Source organism: Pholcus phalangioides, unplaced genomic scaffold (assembly GCF_987345545.1).
Source record: "Pholcus phalangioides strain wild (caught in Gottingen) unplaced genomic scaffold, Ppha-v1.0 ptg000004l_1, whole genome shotgun sequence".
NCBI classification, from domain to species: domain Eukaryota; kingdom Metazoa; phylum Arthropoda; class Arachnida; order Araneae; family Pholcidae; genus Pholcus; species Pholcus phalangioides.
Window position 1 is genome coordinate 6679880 of NW_028301597.1, and position 20303 is coordinate 6700182.

Here is a 20303-nt window from a genome sequence, read left to right on the forward strand (position 1 = left end):
GTAGCAAAGAAAAGAATAGTGAAAATATTCCTTATAATGGTAGTTACTCGCTGTTGTAGACAGAGTCGAATTCAAAATGAACCAGCAACAAGAGGAAAGACAACCTCCTTTGCCCTTGTTGCCCGGTTCATATTGAATTTGACTCTCTGTCTACAACAGCGAGTAACTCCAGTTATAAGGAATATTTTCACTATTCTTTTCTTTGCTACTGATGAAGGAACTTCATATAGTTCCAAAACGTGTTTAGCCATGGTTCCTTTTTGCAACTTTGGGTCTAAACCAGGGTTTAAGCTACGGTTGCATTTTTCGCAAAATGGGAAAGTAGTAGTAGTAGCCAATTTTGCAAAAATGCGTACAGGAGGTACGAAACGAGTAGACATCCAACCATCAATCATTACATTAGTATTGTAGCATTTCGCTAAAGCTTTTCTCCCATTTTCGCTTTTTTGCAAAAGGAATTTTTTATCCAGCTTAAATCCTGGTCTACACACGTTAGTCTTTCCCTAGTATCATATATATTCACAGTTTTTTAAGAGCGTAAATGCATTTTTATAGAGCATTTTTTAGAAGTTTTAGAGCATAAAAATCCTAGCCACGTTCATTACATTCGAAATTTTCTTTTTTGTAACATTTACCTGGGTTTTCAGGATATCGGGGAAGGCAAAACAATGATTGCACCTGCGTGTCTCATTGAATGAGATTAGCCAGAAAATCAACTCTGATCAAAAGAACTTTTCTTTCTTTATTTCATTTCTCTGCATTCACAGGTGGAGATACGAGGAGGGGTGAGTTAGGGGGAAGCCCGCCCCCCCTCTCCTTCCAAACATCAGAGATGTGTACTGTGGTGACCTATATATACATGGTGAAACAAGGATAGCTGATACAATAATAAACCGTATCTACTTGATATTGCCCTGGATAGTACAACTTTTATCAAGATGCACATTACAATATACAATACCAGCAAAGCAGCTGCTGAAGAACCAATAACAACATGACACCTGGCCATCAGTTCACCTGACCTTAACCCTTGCAACTTCTGGGTGTGGGGGAGGGGGTACCTCAAAATGTTATGAACAGTGGTCGAATTACAAACTCTGGTGTATTGCAAGCACATCCACATCATGGCATACTCTGATCTGTTGTTGAACAAGCATTTTTATGCTTTCACCTCATAGCCAGAGCATAATGGTTAACATATTTAACATTTAAGTAAGTTGTAGTTTTATTTGTTCAATTACTTCATTTTTGTACTGTTGCCATGAATTATGAAATCGTGCAATGCTAATTAAGTAATAATTTTGCCCTGACTGGCTATCATTACCATTCTGCGAGCAAATTTCCCATGTGTTGGATGAGTAGTCTCGTTAATTTTACATTTTATATTTTTTCCCTATGCCATTTAAAATTCCATTTCTTTAGGAATATTCGTGTAAATTTTCAAGTCATTCTGACGATCGTTCTTTATTTATAGTGTTTTGAAAGCAGAACTTTAGTTATAATCACTTATATTGTAAATCATCGCTAATTAATCTGCATTATTTGTGCTTCATTAAATATATTCACCAAATTTTTAATATAGTTTTTGCAAAATAGCTTTCTAATTAAGCATACTGAAAGTAACTGGAGAAAAAACCTTTATAGTATATGGTTAATAATATTAAGAATTTTCAAACACAAAGTAATTCATATAGTTGAGCAAAAAAATAAATTGCAAAAGTGGATTTTTGTTAAAATGCAGGAAATATTTGTAGATTAATTAATATGGGAATAGTGTTAATTACATTAATAAACATCTTATTATTAGAAGTCTGAATGATTTTTTAGGAATTTTATTGTTTTTAATGTTAATGCAGTTTAAACCAAAAAAACCCAGTTTTTCGGTTGTTTTTTTTTAAATTTTTTTACCAACCCTGCTATTTGTTCGCCCCCATTTTAGCTTTTTTGCGAAAGGAATTTTTTTATCTAGTTTAAACCCTGCTTGTGAGATAATGCACCACTACATTTAGATGTGTAATGCAATCCTTATTCATGAATTTGCTAAAGATAGAGCATCAGAATGTAGCCAAAGGTTAGAAAATGTTGTAAGAATGAGAAATTTTGGCTTTTATATATAACTTTAAATGACTAAGATACTTCATATAAAAAATATATTTTTTTTTTTGGCCACTTTTGCATGACTTTTTGGAAAAACCACTTATACCATTTAAAGATATACCATCAGAATGTCCCTACGAATATAAAATGTGGTAAGAATGAAAACTTTTAGCTAATAATGAACCAATATGATATTTTTCAAAGAAAAAATTATATTTAGACTACTTTTATTTGATACTTGGTTAAAACCAAGGTTTACACCATCGTTTAAACCAACGTGGTTTAAAGTGGGACTTGAATTTTTCTCCTCAAAAACTGACAGAACCCCCTTTCCCTAGCAATGTTTGAGACAAAAAAAACTCATCTTAAACACAATGTTATGATATTTGTAAGCAAGTCATCTCAATTAAATATTCCTGATCAGATTTTCACTGATAATTTCTAGTTACACATAATATTGATACTTTTTATTACATTGCAATGTTTTTTTCATTATTTTCAATGATATTTCATATATACTTTTGTCAGAATATCATGGGTAAGCAGTAAATGGGATACATACACCACCTTTGTTTGGAGAAAAGGCTTGCATTGTCTCTCGGATCATTACAGGAACATGAGAAAACAATCTTCGATGGGTTGGTTGCAGATGATCGTGTGAACATGAACCCGGAATTCCATTTCGAGTTTTTTGAAAAAAAAAATCCAGTCTTATCTGTTTCCATCCATGACAAAAGTGTACCAAATTTTGAACACTCATCGCTGAAGTTTTCTTCTTCACTCTTAGAGAACTGAAAAAATAAAAGGCAAAAGAATTACGCTTCTCTCCTAAAATATTTGGTTGGCACCTACATTTTTTATGGATTCCTCAGTCCCTGGTAAACATATTTTTTGTTTAAAATTGGAATTTTAGGCTATATTTCCATAATCGTGGTTTATACATTACATTAATTTACATTAATACAACAAGCCTAATTTAAAGTGTAGTGGTGTTAGATTATAAAACTTTCTAAATAAATTATAAAAAATTTCAATTACCCTGAAGAGATTTGAATGGAATCGTCTACAGATGGGCGATCCGCTCATGAACCGTCTAGAAGAGCGACTCTTTTCAAAGAGTGAGTGAGCGACGGTTCTTAAAAAAAAGAACCGCGGCTCTTACACTTCCATCGCATACAAGAAACTACCATCGAGAAGAAATATAAGTAGAGAGCGAAAGCCCATTCACGCGCTGTTCGGAACAGGTGCTCAGAGTATACCACGTGAGTTATATCACCAAAGCTGCCATGTTTAGCGGTTATCTTACGCGCTTCGCAATTTGGCGAGTTCGTAATCGCACACCAAAGCTGTATTAAAGATAAGTGTTGTCACTTCAATGGAGAGGCCTGATGCAAACTTGCGCGCCACAAATTGAAGCGGTAAGCGTACGAACTACAGTTGTAAACAAATTTTTCAGCGAGGCAGCCGCCATTTTTTTTTTTATTGCTCTCCCTAGTCACGTAGCTCTTTTTTCCCGTCTCATTTCATTTTAAAATCGGTATTCTTAATCAATAATTCTTAATTAATTTATCAAAAGGTTCTCCTCTGGGTTAAATTAATTTGTTTTCGTGTCTCTACACCATTTCCTTCGACTTCATTCTTCTCTATTTCATCATGATAGTAAATGTTGAATTATTGCGGCTTCCTAGGATGGCGAGAGAAATTCCAAGTCGGAAGAAACTCATCTAAGTAGATTTCCGAAAAATGGCAGCAGGTTAGTAAAATATGTATTTTACAGTTCAGCTAATGTTATTGTAAAAAAAATTACAATATCGAAAAATATTTCACATTTTTGTAAAATTTTTGTAAATTCAAAAAATGTGTGATGATTTATTAACTTAAAATTTCTCGCTGGAAGATTTTCCTTGTGCGCCCCCCCCCCCCTCCCGAAGTTCGATCGTGCTTACGCCTCGCAGTTCATTTCAAAAGAGCGTCAATTATCCGAAATTGTTCACTGCCTATGACAGAAATTATTGCATGCTACTCCCCACAACCCCTAGCAGAGGGTTTTCATGGTCCCTTTTGTAGTTTATTTATAGCCTGAAAAAAAAAGAGAATTGTCCACTCCTGGGGGCCCAGGGCTGGAGCTCTGTCAACCCCACCCTTTGTGGGTACTATGCAAAGAGTCGTGAGGGTAGAATATTCTCATGAATGTGAATTTAGAGAATAATTGAGAATATTCTTTTAAATAATGAATAATAATAATATTTGGCTGCAGAATCAAGTTCATTTTGGCATTTGCTATGTCCTGGAAAAGTTGAAAGGAATATTTTTGAACCTGTTTTTCTCAAAAAATGTTTGGCCCCTAAAAGTCTTCCCGCCACCTCAATTTTTCATGGATTTGTCGTGCCCAGCTTTATGTATAGCAAAAAACATTCATTGTTGCACATATTGTTTCTCGTAATTTTGTTATCAATTTAAATAAGTAACATTTTCCCTTGCATTTAATATTTTCTTTCATTTTTTTTCCAGACGTCAAGCACGGGAAGATGTGTCTAAAAATCCAGTATTAGTTGGGGTTCTTGCGGCAAAGTTGACTATGATTGCCAATGTTTGAAACCACTATTTCCAGGAATGGTGTTTTATGAACATCAGCCAGAAAGATCGTTTGGTTCATAACGCTATTCCAAATTCCCAAGCGTCATTGCAATGTCAAGCAGGACATATGTATGTGTACCCTGCTTTGAAATTATATTTCCCGGGAAAGGCAAGCAAGAACGATTGTTTGCCCTGGTTTTTGTGTGTGTGAGGAAGTGCCATTAAAACCATACTTGGCCCACAATAAGTGCTGACAGTGACAACATTCCTTAGATTTTTTTCCCCTGTAAGAGAATGTATGGTAAGATGTATGTTATGCTTTTTTCTTTTAATTACTGGTTTATTTTACATAAATTTTTCATTTTATTAATTTGAGACGCAACAGCAAACCGTTGAAACTGTTTGTTTGGCACTTTCAAGTTTTGGACATTTGATGTGCATGTAAACAAACCATTTAATATTTTGGGTATTAATGACATTTTTTCCTGCATCTAAACGTGAAACCAACCATAAAAGCAATGTTTGCAACATGAATTTCACATTCAACATTTTTGCAAGTAACAGCTAAAATATGAGATGTCTAATTGACAGTATGATTCATAATTTTTTGAGAATGAAAAAATTCAATTTTTCTCATTTTGATTTTCCTGAGTAATCAGTCAACTTTTGTTTGTTTTTTTATTTCATTTTGCACTCCAAAAATAATTTATTATACCTCCAGTTTAGAACTATTTATTTATGTCATTGAGAGATTTTTATCAGTTTGAAGCACAAGTGTTGTCATTGGCATGTTACTTGTGGTTGTTTTATATTAGAAGTCGCATTTGTAACTCATTTTTGTTATACATAAGTTTCTAGCTGATGAAATAAATGAATTTTTTTTTATTTCACAACTTGGTTTTTCTTTTTAAAATTTTTATTTTATCAATTTTACTATTTAGTAGGCATCCAGTTGAAATTGTAAGGAGTAATTATACCTTAAGCTAGTTTCTAAATTTTTTCCATCAGTATTATGTAGATATATTTCTGGGGTACGAAATAATTTAGTAAATCTCGCAACCATCAATTTTAATTTACTGCACACCTCAAATATTCTTTTAAAATTTTACACATTTCCTCCCAGATAATTCTTCCTGTATAATAATAATCTACCTGTTGTGAGATTGAAGAATGATTAGAAGAAAAACAAACATCTTCAGAGATTAACATTTAAAGAGCCATCCGGGATGGATTACAAATAAATTATTTCTTCATCCGGAAAACAAGTAATAATGTAATTTCTCTTCGAACATGTTGAGTTTTAAATAATACACAATATCAAACTGGTGGGGGAAAAGGGAGGGGTGGAGAAAGTGAGGAGGAAAGGGTGGTGAACTGTCAATCAAAATAGGTCAAGCCTCTCCCCAGTTTCGTACGCTTACCGCCAGGTGGTCAACTTTGCATCAAAATTTAACATTAAGTGGGCACGCTTAATCTTGAACCGCTTTGTCGCACACTGTCAGAAATTTTGCCAGCAGAGCTTTTTGTCGTGGTATGCAGAGTACCTTCAGAAAATGGATGAAAACTATACAAGACGATTAATTCTAGAATGAAAAATAATTTCGTAATTGAAAAATATTTGATTTAATGAAAGAATTGAACAAATTGATGAAAATTCAGAATGTCTGAAAAAATTATTTTAAGTTTACTGGTTTTTAAAATAATTTTTCAGAAGTTAAAATCTGATCCTAATTTACAATGTTTTTGTCATGAAAATATTTTTTCCTTTTTTTTGTTACATATGAGATTTCCCCCAATCACAATGTTAAATTATTTTAAGTGGATACTGTTAATTAGTTTGTATTGGTTAAAAAGTTGAATGAAAAGTTAAATTGAAACCTTCACAGATTGTTTACAAAGATTAAGTTACATTAAGTAAACTTTGAATACCTATGAAACACAAAACCTCCAGAGTGATATATTAAAGCAAACACAGTGAAGAACACATTATTAGATATTGTGTGCATGTGGCACCAACTTTTATTTCACAAATAATCATCCATTCAAAATTCAACTCAAAAATTTTCAAAAGTTAAACATCAAATTGTTTATTTAATAGTTTTGATGATATATGATGTAAATAAGATGCAAATAAATATGATGTATGAACACAATGCTGCGAATAAATAAATGCTTGAAATATGGAGTCATGTTCCATATTATGGCTCCATATTTTTTGGTTGTTGCAAAATTACAGCTGGTGCCATCAATAGTCATAGAGACTACTTCTACACCAGTCTCTTGAACAGATTTCAAACATTCATTCATCTGATACCACTTTTGCATTGCCGATGGGTGTGACAAGCATTTTTTGAATGTCTTCCTCATGAAGTTATAAGTCTTGCTTGAATAAAACTAACGTTAAGGCAAAGGCTCCAAACTCTTGTGGATATTTTTCCATTTTTGAGCTTTCGTAAGTTCTGCTGCTGGACCAGGCAATGAAAACGACTATCAGAAAAAACAAGTACCTAATAAAGGAGCGGTTTATTTTCAACACCAAGCAGATGTTTATTTTCAGCATTTCAGGAATTGGTTCTGAAAATTTTTATATGACACTGAACTATGTGTATACAACATATACAGTTGTATGTTGTATACAATCAAATAGCAAAATGCCACAAGTCAATTTTTTGGGAAAATTGACAATGAAAATAGTCAATTTTCCCAAAAAATTGACTTGTTCGCATTCTGGGGTCTCGTTCATCAAAATTTTGTCTATCTTTCAGTTTATGAGGAACCAACGAAGGCAAATTGCAATAAGTCAAAAGCCATAGTATCACATTTTTACAAAATATTGTTCACAAATTTGCCCTCGTAAAATTTTGAAAAAGTGATATTTTGCCATCTGAGCACAGAAATGAAAATATTGAAAAAAAATTTAACGTGGACATACATAAAATATAAATGATAAACAAAAAAATTAATTGCACATATACCTTCAATACATGTATAAATTTCTATAATGATTTCAGCAATTTTTAATTGCCTCTCTTTTCATTCATATTTGCAGTCTTGCACGAAGTCGGTAAAAATAATATTCAGGAAAAAAATTTAAAGTACAAATTTTTGATTTCTTTCCATTTCATTAGGCTAATAATTTTTTTTGTTTCAAATCTAAAACTTTACTACTTTGACATTTTCAAGAAAAGTCTACACACAATCAAGATGTGTTCTGGCATTTGTGCATTACTCACAACTGAGCTAAAAACTACTGACGTGACCATACATGCAACAAGAGATTTGCAAGCACTGTTGACCAAGTTGATTGTCATTGGTTAGTTTATTTACAAAACTAGAGAAAGAAAGTAGGAAATACAAAAACATGTCTTAAATATATGCCGTACCTAAATTCTTCACTCTGATAATGAATTTAATTAATTTCAAACCAAAAACTTTGGCTTAAAGGAAGAAAAGTTCAACTCAAGCAGATATTTGAGTCATCAGAGTTCAACTGATAGAAAATTGACTGTAGGTCTATAACCTCATGAAAAATGCAACCATACCTCTAACATTAGAAGCAGCATCAGAGATTGAAGACCTTTTCCTCATGATTTCCAGCATTTCTTGAAGAGAACTGAGTTTATCTCAACTGACTTTCTTCTTTTTTTTCTGCCCAATATTGTAATTTAGCTATTATTAGCTTATCCTGTGGTTAGCTATTTTCAAAGCTTCAGTAACTTATGGGCAGGGAATTTGATACCTCGGAACCAAAATCTCCAAGATAGTATTTGTTTTTGTTTTTGGCAACTGCAAAATACAAGGGGGAGGGGACTTGGGGGTCTGGTCCCCCCCCCCGAAATGTGAGAAAATGACCGAAAAAAGGGAAAAAGATGGCCAAATCCATTGTTCTGTCACTTTGGCTCCCCCCCCCCCCCCCGAACGAAATTTCTGGCTACGCCCCTGGCAAAATATGTTAACAGTAAAATTAGTGACAAGTATCAGTTTCGAGTCAATCAACATGCAAACAAAACAAAGTTTTGTGTTAAGAGAAAAATGTTGAGTTTGCGCATCTGCATTTTGAGATATTTTTCTTATGACAGACACGAATAAAATTCATCTACGAAAAAGTAGTTTAAGATGGATTACAACAGAAAACTAAATGTGTTTTGTTACCTGCATTACTCATATGCACATTGAATTTTCATCACTTTTCCGCTTTTTTGGTGACTTTCTAACAAGCTTTTTTTAGCCATGAACTTCTCCTGATAAAACTGTCTTCTGTAAAATGCTTAGAGCAAATTTTGGAGAAATCTATCAAAGATTTCCCAAAGCTGCCTTCTTTAGGAAAACTGAAAAATAAAAAATATTTGTGTCAGTTCAAGGCAAAAAAAAACGAGACTATTGGAATACAAATCCAAATAACATGTTAAAATTATTATAATCATTAACAAATTATGTTTTATGAGCAATATTTTTTTTGCCCTCCAGCTACTACTTTGAAAATTGCTTTACTGTGGCCTCTGAATCCATATTTTTATAAACCCATTTTTGACTGATTTGGATATGTTTAAAAAATTTTTCAAGTAATTTTCATACAAATTTTTGCAAGAAGTTCATCATTTCAACTTCTTCCGGGCAGGGGTGAAGAACATATACCCAATATATGTATATATTTAACCTTGTTTCTCCATTTCTCTATTGTACTTTATTATACTTTTATTATTTATTTACTTTTTTATTTATACTTTTAACTTTTTATTTATTCATTTTCACTTACTGTTACTTTTTAAATTTTTGTAAAAGCTGGGAGTGGGGAAATTACCCTCTCCAAGAAATTATCAGTTTAGGAAATAGAAAAGTATGATGATAAGGTCATATTATTTCAAAAAAAAAGGTACAAAGAAATTCACTTTGATTTTTCAAAAATCAAAATTCATATAATTTTTTCCATTTTTTTGAAACTGCTCAGGTATGTTAAGCAACCAGTAATTATATGCAAAATTTGTGTGCAATTTGGTTAAAAATCGGAAGATCTGTCAAAAATGGGTTGAGAAAACGCATCCGAGCTGCAGTAGTTGGCGAAAAATTTGGTCGCCAAGAAGAACATCAACATACTTGCGGAACATGGTGACAAATAGATCAAAATTTAATTAAATTTGTGACGGTCAAGGCCGACCGTATTCACGAATATAAGTGGCGCGCCCGAGATTCGCTCTCGTGTGTGAAAAAAAATGGCGGCTTATTCGTCACGCGTTTGAGGTCGGCTTTTTCTTCCTGTTTGCTAAATTTTCAGGGTTTTTTTTTTTTTTTTTTCTCTGTTTCGCTTAATTCTTCGCTTTTGTCGTTTTTTTTTCAGTGTTCAAACGTATATATAATATTTATTTTGCTCTTTTTGGTCAACTAGTTAGTATCTGGGGTGTTTCTTCAGTGACGTAGGTGTAGATACTTCTAATACTGCATTGTTCTCTCCCAATGAATACCATCAATCATTGAATTCTCTATCCTCTAATATGTTTTCTCCCATGGAGACATTGAATGACTTACCTTCTACATCGGCGGAAAATAATCTCTGGGTTTCAGACATCGGCCCCAAGGACATTATTCAAAATCTATCTGGATCAAACTTACAGTTCACCGTCAAGATTGTTGGAGATACGACCATCCCTAAATCAAAGCCCAAGGAATTACGTATGTGCCTTGAACAAAAATTCCTGAATGCAAAACTCATCGATGAAATCCGATTCGCAAGAAATGGTGACCTACTTCTCACTTCAGCATCACCTGAAGTTGTATTGGAGGCCCTATCGCTGTCCTCTATTGGAAATATTCGGGTCAGAGCGACTCTACTTACTGATACATTATCTTCAAAACTGCTTCTGAGAGATATTCCATGTTCCGAAAAGCTGAGTGATGTGGCGTTAGAGCTGATGGACAATGGTTTGGTTCCATTGTGCATTAGACGTTTTGTGAAAAATAACATATCCACAAATACTTTGTTAATTACCATCTTGGGCAGTTCCATTCCTGCTGATCTCAAATTATGGTTCCAAATCTTCCATCCTCAAGAGTTTATAGAAAAACCAAGCCAATGCACTCGTTGCTTCAAATTTACCCATCGTACTAAATTTTGTCCAGTTACGAACACTATCTGTAGGACCTGTGGTGATCATCATGATACAGAATCATGTTCAAATGCTCCTAAATGTATAAACTGCGCTCAAGGTCATGATCCCATGGACAAGAAGTGCCCAACATATATTAAAGAGGCAGAAATAATCAAGTACAAAACAATCAAGCGGATTCCAATTCATCAAGCTCGCAAATTCTTCCAAGATAAATCGCCAACTTTTGCTGACAGAGCAAGTATAAATTGTGTGCCATCAACTATCACAGACTTAAAAATCGATATCCAAAATTTGGTCCGTAAAGAAATCGAATCAATGCATGAAAAAATAATTGAAGATGTGAAAATCTCCATGCATGCACTGATCACTGAAGCTATTCAGTCAATTGTTCCAGATCTGATATCTCAAGTCATCAAGGAAGCTGTACCACTATTGTCATCTGCACTTAACAGCGAGTTGATCGCATCCGCATTCACCAGTGAACTGCCTCATAAGAAAAATAAAGTACAAGTTCCTCCTTCAAAGGATACTCCTGCGCAGAAGCCATTGCTAGAGTCCTCTACAGTCACACCAAAGCGAAACTGTTCAAACCATCATAATCAATGATAACTTTTTTTGTTTTTCTTTTTCCCCTCTGTTATTTCAGTACAAATCAGTACTGTTTTTGTGTTCAACTGCTAGATTTGCAGATATGTTCATTTTCAATTTTACTTCATTGAATAAGCTATTCATGGTTTTCAAAATTTTGTTCTTTCTACTTTAGTCAAGATTATTCAATTTTCTGTATGTTTACATCATTGAAGGTGCTTCAATGGAACTTGCGCAGCATCAATAACAAGAGATTACACCTTCTTCGTTTTCAAAAAGATTATGATGTACTTTGTCTCCAGGAGACATTCCTTACATGTAATGACCGTTTCCACTTACCAAACTTTATAATATACAGATGTGACCGAGACAACAGCTCAGGCAGAGGTGGTGTTCTCACTGCTGTTCGCTCTACATACCCTTCACACGTTATTCATAAATTCTGTCTTCAAGGCGTTGAAGTAATCATTATCAAGATTCATTTCCATAACAAGTACATTCATATAGCAAACACCTATTTGGCTGACACTTCCGAAATTCCTACAGTCATGAATACTATTCTTTCTAAAATCTCATCTCCATTCATCATTGTTGGTGATTTTAATTCGTCCCATTCTTCTTGGAACAGTCCTCGGACAGACACAGCTGGCAGAAATCTTTTTTTGTGGCTTCAACAAACCCCAGTTTGTCTGATCCAACCCAAGTGTGCTACTCATTTTTCAAGCAATTCGTCTAACACAATAGATTTATGTTTTTGTTCTTCAAACTTAATGGGTAAAATTAACTGGTACAGCAGTGACTACCTTTACGACAGTGATCATCTACCTATTTGTCTCGACATCAATCTTCGGGTAAATAAATTTTCTCGCAAAATAGCCATCACAAACTGGGATTTCTTCAAGGAAAAGTTGACATCATTTGACAATACTTGCTCTTTTTCTGATCATGTAGAAAAATCCTGCATATCAGCTACAAAAAAGGTACAATCACATCCTCACCAGTATAATGAGTATTTTGATTCATCCTTAAGATCATTGCTCATCTGCAAGAAAAGGTCATTCAGACAATATCTGAGATGCCCTTGTCCTCCGTGTTGGATCATCTTTAAGAAAAATAATGCAAAATTCAAGAAGGAGCTCAACCTCCGAAAAAGGGAATTTATGTCAGAAAATATTTTTATTCATGCCACTTATCCTAAGATTTTTACAATTCTTAGAAAACTCAAACTCATCCAGTCTAAACTCCAAGTGGATCGTCATCTTGTGTTCCAGGTCAACAATTTAGAAGTGGTGGACCCTATGGATCAGCTAAATCTTCTCCAGTCAGCTCTTATAAATAATTACACTCACAAGGTCTTTGACTGTTTCAGTGGCCCCCATCAAGACTTCTCTAGTTTGATGAATGTTCCGATTACCATTGGAGAGCTCAAATCTGCAATTCGTCGTACTCCAAACACATCGCCAGGTCCTGATGGTATCAACGCTAAATCATACTCTTTAATTCCTGACTATCAAATTCATCTCTTGTGTGCTGAATGCAACAAAATTTGGCTCTCTGGAACTATTCCAGTGGATTGGAAGTATGGAAAAGTAATTTTTTTACTCAAACCTAATAAAAACCCAAGTTGTCCTAAGTCTTATCGTCCACTGACATTAACAAACGTAAAACTGAAGATTTTGGAACGAATAATTCTGTACAGACTCAACTGGATCTCATTAAAATACAAACTCTTCCCAGCGAACATTTATGCCTTTAAACCACGTTCTGGATCTCAAAACCTTCTTAATGACTTAAAATGCTTTATTTCTAATACTTTCAGGTTCAAAGAATTTGGCGTCATTGTTTCTCTTGATATTAAAGGCGCCTATGACTCTGTCATCTATTCTGCTCTTTTATACAAGCTCAAATCCTTTGGGTTTCATGGTACTTTCGTTAAATGGATGGAGAATTTTTTGATGGACAGAAGATGCATCATTAGTTGGAGAAACCATCAGTCAGATTGGATTGACTTAAAAAGGGGATTGCCTCAAGGATGTGTTACTTCTCCATGGCTATTTAATATTTATATTTCTGACATTCTTTCTCACCTTCCCAACTCCATTCATCCCTTCATTTATGCTGATGACATTTTTCTTTGGATCAGTAAATCAGACTTGAATGTTGTTACAGACGAATTGAATTCTGCCTTAAACCTTGTTTCAAACTGGATGGATCAGTGGGGATTTGTTCTGTCTACTGAGAAATGCAGTTACAGCATTTTTACGAAAAAAAATGTTCCTTTTCTCCCAAATATCCAAATCAACGGTGCTCAGATAAATTACGAGGAAAATATCAAGATTCTTGGAGTTATTTGGGATCAAAAGCTGAGTTGGAGTCCCCAGATCAATCACATTTCCAAAAAAGCCATTAACATTTGTAATATCATGAAGTTGATTGCAGGCAGGCTTCGTGGAGCTAAAGGGCATAAACTTTTGACTATCTGTTCTAACATTACTTCAAGCTTCATGAATTACAGTTCATTCTTGTGGCATAATAGCTCCAAGAAAAATATTCAAAAGTGTTCTGCTATCTATCACCAATCTCTTCGCATTGCTACTGGTCTTCCAATCTCAACACCGATTCCTCTGTTACTCAGCATCTGTGGAAAACCTCCATTTTCACTGTTTTTGTTAAAAAATGCTACTAATCATATTATCAAAGCAAGAGCTTCCCATTACAGCTCTGTGTTCAAACATATCTGTTCTAATTTCAGTTTTGACCGTCAAGGCTTACATACTAAAATTTTGGATCCTTCTATTATTCAATTCATCAAGGACAACAATTTACTTATTCCTCTTCAACCTCTGTTTTTTGCGAATCCTCCTTGGCTTATCACCAATATTGATTTCACAACCAGTTCTCTTCCATTTCAAACATCATCAAATGATCTCCTCACAAAGCAACTTTTTTATGAACATGAACAAAAATTCTGGTCTTGTTCTACTATTATAGCTACAGATGCCTCAAAAGGAGCTCATACCTCTATTGGAATTTTCTGTGCAAAAACTCGTAATTCATTTCAAGCAGCGCTCCATGATTGCTCATCTGTCTTCACTGGAGAATGTGTTGCAATAATGATCGCAGCACTAAAATTCATTGTCAGTAATGAAAACTACATAATTTTATCCGATAGCAAATCAGCTATTCAAGCAATCGCCAACATCAACCCAAAATCACATTCCGTGGTTTTAGCAACTTTTTATGCCTTATATTTAGCATCATTGCGGGCGACAAGAATCTCATTAGTTTGGTGTCCAGGCCATAAGGGGGTCTTCTACAATGAGCTTGCAGATCATCTAGCACGTACAGCAGTTGATTCCGAAAATCCAGTTTTCCCTACATATGCTTACTTCGAGGATGTGATTAATCTTTCACACAAAAATTGGCAATCATCAATTCATCAATATTTTTGTAATCAACCCCTTTATCCAGTTGCAGATCGTTTCTTCGATGCTGTTAAAAAATTTTCGCCCTATTTTACTAGCCGCAAGTTTGAATCACTCTTTTATCGTCTCATGACCAACAGAGCACCGACCAATGGTTACCTTCACAGAATTCATCAAATAAGTTCACCTAACTGTATCTGTGGCAACAATTGTGAATCTAACAATCATTTCTTATTTACGTGTCCTAAATGGTCAATTTTTAGGGAATGCTTTCTGCAGAATGTAGGCCTTGGTAATAATCAGATATCTGACTGGCACACACTCATTGAAGTGACTCCGAGCACTTTGATCAAGGAATTTGAAATTTTCATGGGAAAATGTAACCGTTTTTAACATTGGCTGCTTTCATTTTTCTAGAAGCTGAGATTTTTGTGGTTTTTTTTCTTTGCATCATCTACCAGTTTGTTTGTTTTGTTTTGTTGTTTTTTTTTGCTAAGACTGTTTCTTCATTGTACTTTGTTCCCCACAGTTCTGTTGTTCCTGTTCATCTTCGCAAATGTTTTTATACAAGATTGCACTCTGACGTTTTGAACTAAGCTGTCCTAGAGCCCTTAGCAGGCATAGAGGACGTTAATCTATCTGTATCTGTATCTGTTCGCTCTCGTGGCAGTCGTGTTCGAGAGTGGTTCGAATGAAGTTGTGATGTCACCCACGCGGTATATATGTTGTCGTAAGCCGGATTCCCCCCCCCCCCACCCCCCAGATGTAAATATTCAGTCCCTTGAAAATAAAAATATGGTAGTTTCAACCCTGCGAGGCTACAATTTGACGCCCAACGTGAAATATGACTTTTTTTTTTTCAACTCCAGGAAAATCGTCAGCGTTCAGCCTGAACGTACCTACGAATTGGTAAGTGAAACTTTCGTCGCAAATGTTCGTCCGATGTTCGTTTTCAATCTGAAAAGAATTCATCGCATCGGCTGTTTCGAAATTCGCGGAAGTGTTCGTCGAGTGTGAAAATGTTTAATGTTCGTTTTTTTATGTCGTTCCGCACGTCTCAAAAGTGTAGATTTTTTTTTTATTGTTATTGAAACATTCGTTTATATATAGTGTGACATGGCTTATTTAGCAAAAGGAAAGAAGCAAGACCTCATCGTTCTAGCTCAAGCATTGGGAGTAGCAGTGTCAACCGACATGACAGTCATTCAGATAAAATCTGCAATAATCAACCACGACGATTATGATTAGGACTTTATGAAAGAATTCCTGCTAACTGTCATCGATGAAAGAATTTCGGACTCCAAGATTGACGGGAACAAGCCACGCTTCAAGCGGAAAAGGAAATCGAAATCCGAAAGTTGGAAATGCAATTCGAACTTGAAAAACTCAAACTTCAACCCGAAGTCGCTTATAACAGAGCCAGCTCTGTGTCAACGTCACCAGAATTTAGATTTGAACTTCATAAACTGCTCCCGAGTTTCGACGTTCAAAAGGATGACATATCCGTGTTTCTATCTCTCGCTGAACGGCAACTCAAATTGACGAAGGTCCCTGAAGAATTTTGGGTATCCCACCTCATCACAGTCCTGCCGAGTAGTGTACATCGCTCATCGCACAGGAACCTGAAGATAAAGCATCTGATTATCAACATGTAAAAGGGGTCCTCCTGAAAGTTTCCGATTATCTGCTGAAAAATTCCGTCAACTGTTTGCTACTCACAAGAAATCGAAAGACTACTTGGGGTGATTACTATTTCGAGCTCAGGTCGTTCTTCGAGAACTGGTTAACTGAATCGAACATCACAACTTTCCATGGATTAAAGGACTTGATCATTACCGACCAGATGAAAAAGAAAGTCCCTCCTGAATGCAAAGAGCATCTAATGGATGAGTGGACAGAAGTAATCTTACCCACTGTTCTTGCCGATAAACTGGATGCCTATGACAATATCAGAAGTGTTTTCAACCGAAACAATTTTCCGAATAAACCCGAACAAGTTCGTGAAACTGTGCAACCCCAAAAATCCGTACCTTTTCATGACAGACGCTCAGGTATCGCTACCGCTGATGGAAATTCAAGTATGTCAAGATCGTGGTCTCATATGTATCGACACAGGTGCGACACACTCGGTTGCAGGGGAACTCTTATACAAGCTTTTCCTAAGTAAAAATATACCAATGAACAGTGCCACCACGACCATATGTCTGGCTGATGGTACCCGGTCTATCAGCAAGGTCTATGAAGTCAAAGTACCTGTACGCGTTGGAAATCGAACTGTCAATACTACCTTTGTGGTGCTACCAGAAGCAAAGGGTAAGCGATCGTTGCTGGGATTGGACTTCTTGACGGTAGCAGGCATCGCTGTGGATCTGAAGAGGAAATGTTGGTTTTTCAGTGACACTCCCCATCACCAATTCTCATTCCCAACGCTTCCAGCGGCTGATTGTGCAGTATCAGAATCAGTGGACCTCATGCATTCATACCGACTGCGTGCTGACGAGGGAAGAGATTTGACTCCCGAGCGAAAGCATCAACTTAGCGCAACGCTAAGCGAACATAAGATGTCTTCAAACCAGGGGGAGAGCCTACTCCATTCGTTCAACATCATATCAACACTGGTAATAGTTCACCAACACCTGTGTCTCAGTACCGAATGTCTCCAGCGAAAACCAAGAGGGGTCGCAAGTCTGTCCCGCCGGGACTCGTGGACATCCGAAGCCAGAGAGAAAGGGGACGCAAAAAGGCCGAGGCCATGATAGAAACGACGGCTATGCCCGCAAAAGACGATGCAAAGAAACAAAGGGTCGCATTGAATCCTCCGCTCGACGCCAGAAACCCATTCAGATGTCACGTCTGTCAGTTCGTTTTCACCCAGAAGAGTCAGTTTCAGAGACACGTTGACGAGCAACACTCAAAAAACCATTCCATGTCTACAAAGTCACCAACTTCAAGCAGCTGCAAGGTCGTGTCCGCCAGTCGCTTGCAGGCTACCTACGCTTGCGGAATCTGCCCGTCCACATTCAGTCGGAAATTGCAGATGATAAAGCACGTCATGACCCACATGAACGAGGCGTACGCCGAGGAAACGACAGCGTCATTGCCAGAATCGCGACAGCCGATTCGCGTACAGGTGATCGTCTGTCAATACTGTGAGATGACCTTCGAGGACGAATCCGTCTTCCAGGATCACGTAGAGTTCCACAAGACGAAAGAAAAAGACGAAAACTGTAGACACTCATTGCCGAGGCGCCAAAATTCTGCGGTGTCCCAGAGATCTCCATGTAGACATGATGTGGCCAGTACGTCTTCATCTCAGGTATCGCTTGGAGTGAATCATACATCAGCACTTCGACCTTGCGAGAACATTGCACAGACACAGGTGATGCCTATGCGTCGACGAGGCCGCCCTCCGAAAAAGTCGTAGATTGATCTACGTACAAGTCATCGTTCTCGTGAAGAATGAACTATATATATATTATTTTTGAAAATATGTGTGATTTTTATTTTTTGCCCTCGATTATTGAAATGTGTTCGTCAAATATTTTTGATTGTTTATATGCACCGTATTGTTTATGTTTGAAGACTCTTCCTGGTTTCATGAAACCAGAGGGGGGAGTCTGTGACGGTCAAGGCCGACCTTATTCACGAATATAGGTGGCGCGCCCGAGATTCGCTCTCGTGGCAGTCGTGTTCGAGAGTGGTTCGAATGAAGTTGTGATGTCGCCCACGCAGTGTATATGTTGTCGTAAGCCGGTCCCCCCCCCCCCCCAGATGTAAATTTTCAGTCCCTTGAAAATAAAAATATAGTAGTTTCAACCCTACGAGGCTACAAATTTTTATATAAAAGTGCAGAAATATTTATAACCATTTAGTTGTTAAACTGAATTTCAATATTTATCTAAAAATTAGCAAAAATGTGCACCTTATTTAATGAAAAAACGCAAGTTTTAATGAATGCACTTTTGCATAGCAAACTTTAATGACTAATATATATTTGAAAAAATTAAAATAAAGAACGATTTTACTTAACCTGTGAAACGTTATTCGTCCCCCTTCCACACTCTTCTCATCACAAGTGTAAGCACAGCACATTAGCACCATTATTAACAAAAATAACGCGCGAGAGCAGACGACGCTTCCAAGAGTCTATGGTAAACACATAGAAAATGGCCGCGGGAGGGGGAAAATCGTTTATAAGTCACGTGACCTTTACTGTCTGCACCCGAAAAATAGGATTTCCCTCACTCTACTTTATTTCTCCTCTAAGGAAACTACCAAGAACCACTGAGCTATAAGGAAAGTGGAGTGAGGACTGCGCGAGCCGCATCACACCCTTTTGGAGAGAGATAGGCAAAACATTTCCTGACCCTGTTAATGCAATGGGATGAGGATTCGACGTTCAGCCACGTTACGGGAAGGACGCTCGAGTGCTCGCTGCGAAAAAACCGGTTATCCTTTGTTGAAAGAGAATTTTTCTTTCTTTTTTATTTTGTTTTTGTCTGAATTGTATTCAAATTTGTTTTTTGTGGTTTTTTTCTCTCTCTCTCCCCCCCCCCCCTTTCGTTTACTCTCAACTAGAAATTTATTTTATGATAGATAAGAAATGTGGTGATACTGTCAAGGTGGAAAAGTCTTAGCACACTTTTCCCCCTCTTTTGACATATGACATAGAGTTTTTGTAATTGAGAGTTATTCATATCATATTTATGTGTCCTATTTTTGTGTCAAATAGTAGATATGTGTCATGTGTTTTGTGTTGTAAGAAAATTACACTGCTGGCCACCGTAAATGCAACACCCTGAAGGAAGCATGCAAATAATATGAAATTTACAACATGCATTAGCGGAGGTGAGATATGCAAATGATTAGAATTTCAGCGCAGACGCACATCACGCGCGCCTGTGGCGCCACTTCAAAGCGCTATTTAAGGCTTGGAGATTTCGACGATTTGAAGTACGGCAATTGTGTTTTTCTTGTGGTTTTTTCAAAAAAACGATCAATTATGCCTCGTAGAAAACAGCGATCATCTTTTGATCAAGTATCCGAGTTCGACAGAGGAAGGATAGTGGCCTACCGAGATTGTGGATTATCTTTCAGGGAAATCGGTAGTCGTGTTGGACGAAACCAAACAACTGTAATGCGGATATGTGATCGTTGGATGCAGGAGGGTACGACAGACCGACGTGTTCGATCGCATCCACCTCAGTGCACCACTTCACGTGATGACAGGCGTATTGTGCGTATGGCAGTGACGGATCGCTCAGCCACATCACGAACCATAGCACAGCACATTCAGTCTGTACCGCATCATCCAGTGTCTGCGCGTACCATTCGACGCCGTTTACAGCAGAGTGGTCTGTCCGCAAGACGTCCATTGCTTCGTCTACCCTTGACGCAGAACCACAGACGTCTCCGCCGCCAATGGTGCGATGAAAGAAGGATGTGGACGGCACAATGGAATGAAATTGTCTTTACTGACGAGTCACGCTTCTGTCTGCAACACCACGATGGT

At 36.6% G+C, this 20303-nt stretch overlaps 2 protein-coding genes and 1 long non-coding RNA gene across 4 annotated transcripts in view; 1 reads left to right on the forward strand and 2 right to left on the reverse strand.

Annotated features, from left to right (window-relative positions):
• Nucleotides 1-3262, reverse strand: part of LOC149086502 (putative methyltransferase-like protein 15 homolog) — a 100194-nt gene extending 96932 nt beyond the window's left edge. The window contains exons 1-2 of one of the 2 annotated variants that reach the window (XM_089255953.1): nt 3136-3262; nt 2660-2888 (exon numbers count right to left, since the gene is read on the reverse strand). In XM_089255953.1, coding sequence (XP_089112079.1) covers nt 2660-2857 — 198 coding nt within the window. In that variant the 5' untranslated portion in view covers nt 2858-2888; nt 3136-3262. The remainder of the gene's footprint in view (nt 1-2659; nt 2889-3135) is intronic. The other variant, XM_089255952.1, reaches the window with a different exon arrangement.
• Nucleotides 3263-6574: 3312 nt separating this feature from the next.
• LOC149086503 (uncharacterized) lies at nt 6575-19319 on the reverse strand. Its single transcript, XR_016192559.1, has 3 exons — nt 18822-19319; nt 8827-9002; nt 6575-7161 (listed from the first exon to the last, which is right to left on the reverse strand). It is a non-coding gene; the product is annotated as an uncharacterized LOC149086503 (long non-coding RNA).
• Nucleotides 13196-15375, forward strand: LOC149086504 (uncharacterized). The gene has a single exon (XM_089255954.1). It carries the CDS (start codon nt 13307-13309, stop codon nt 15182-15184), a length of 1878 nt encoding a protein of 625 aa, XP_089112080.1. The 5' UTR covers nt 13196-13306; the 3' UTR covers nt 15185-15375.
• Nucleotides 19320-20303: the final 984 nt, after the last annotated feature.

Excerpts from the sequence above, each read along its gene's own strand:
- LOC149086504 (XM_089255954.1), top strand. The coding sequence starts at position 13,307 with ATGGAGAATTTTTTGATGGACAGAAGATGCATCATTAGTTGGAGAAAC.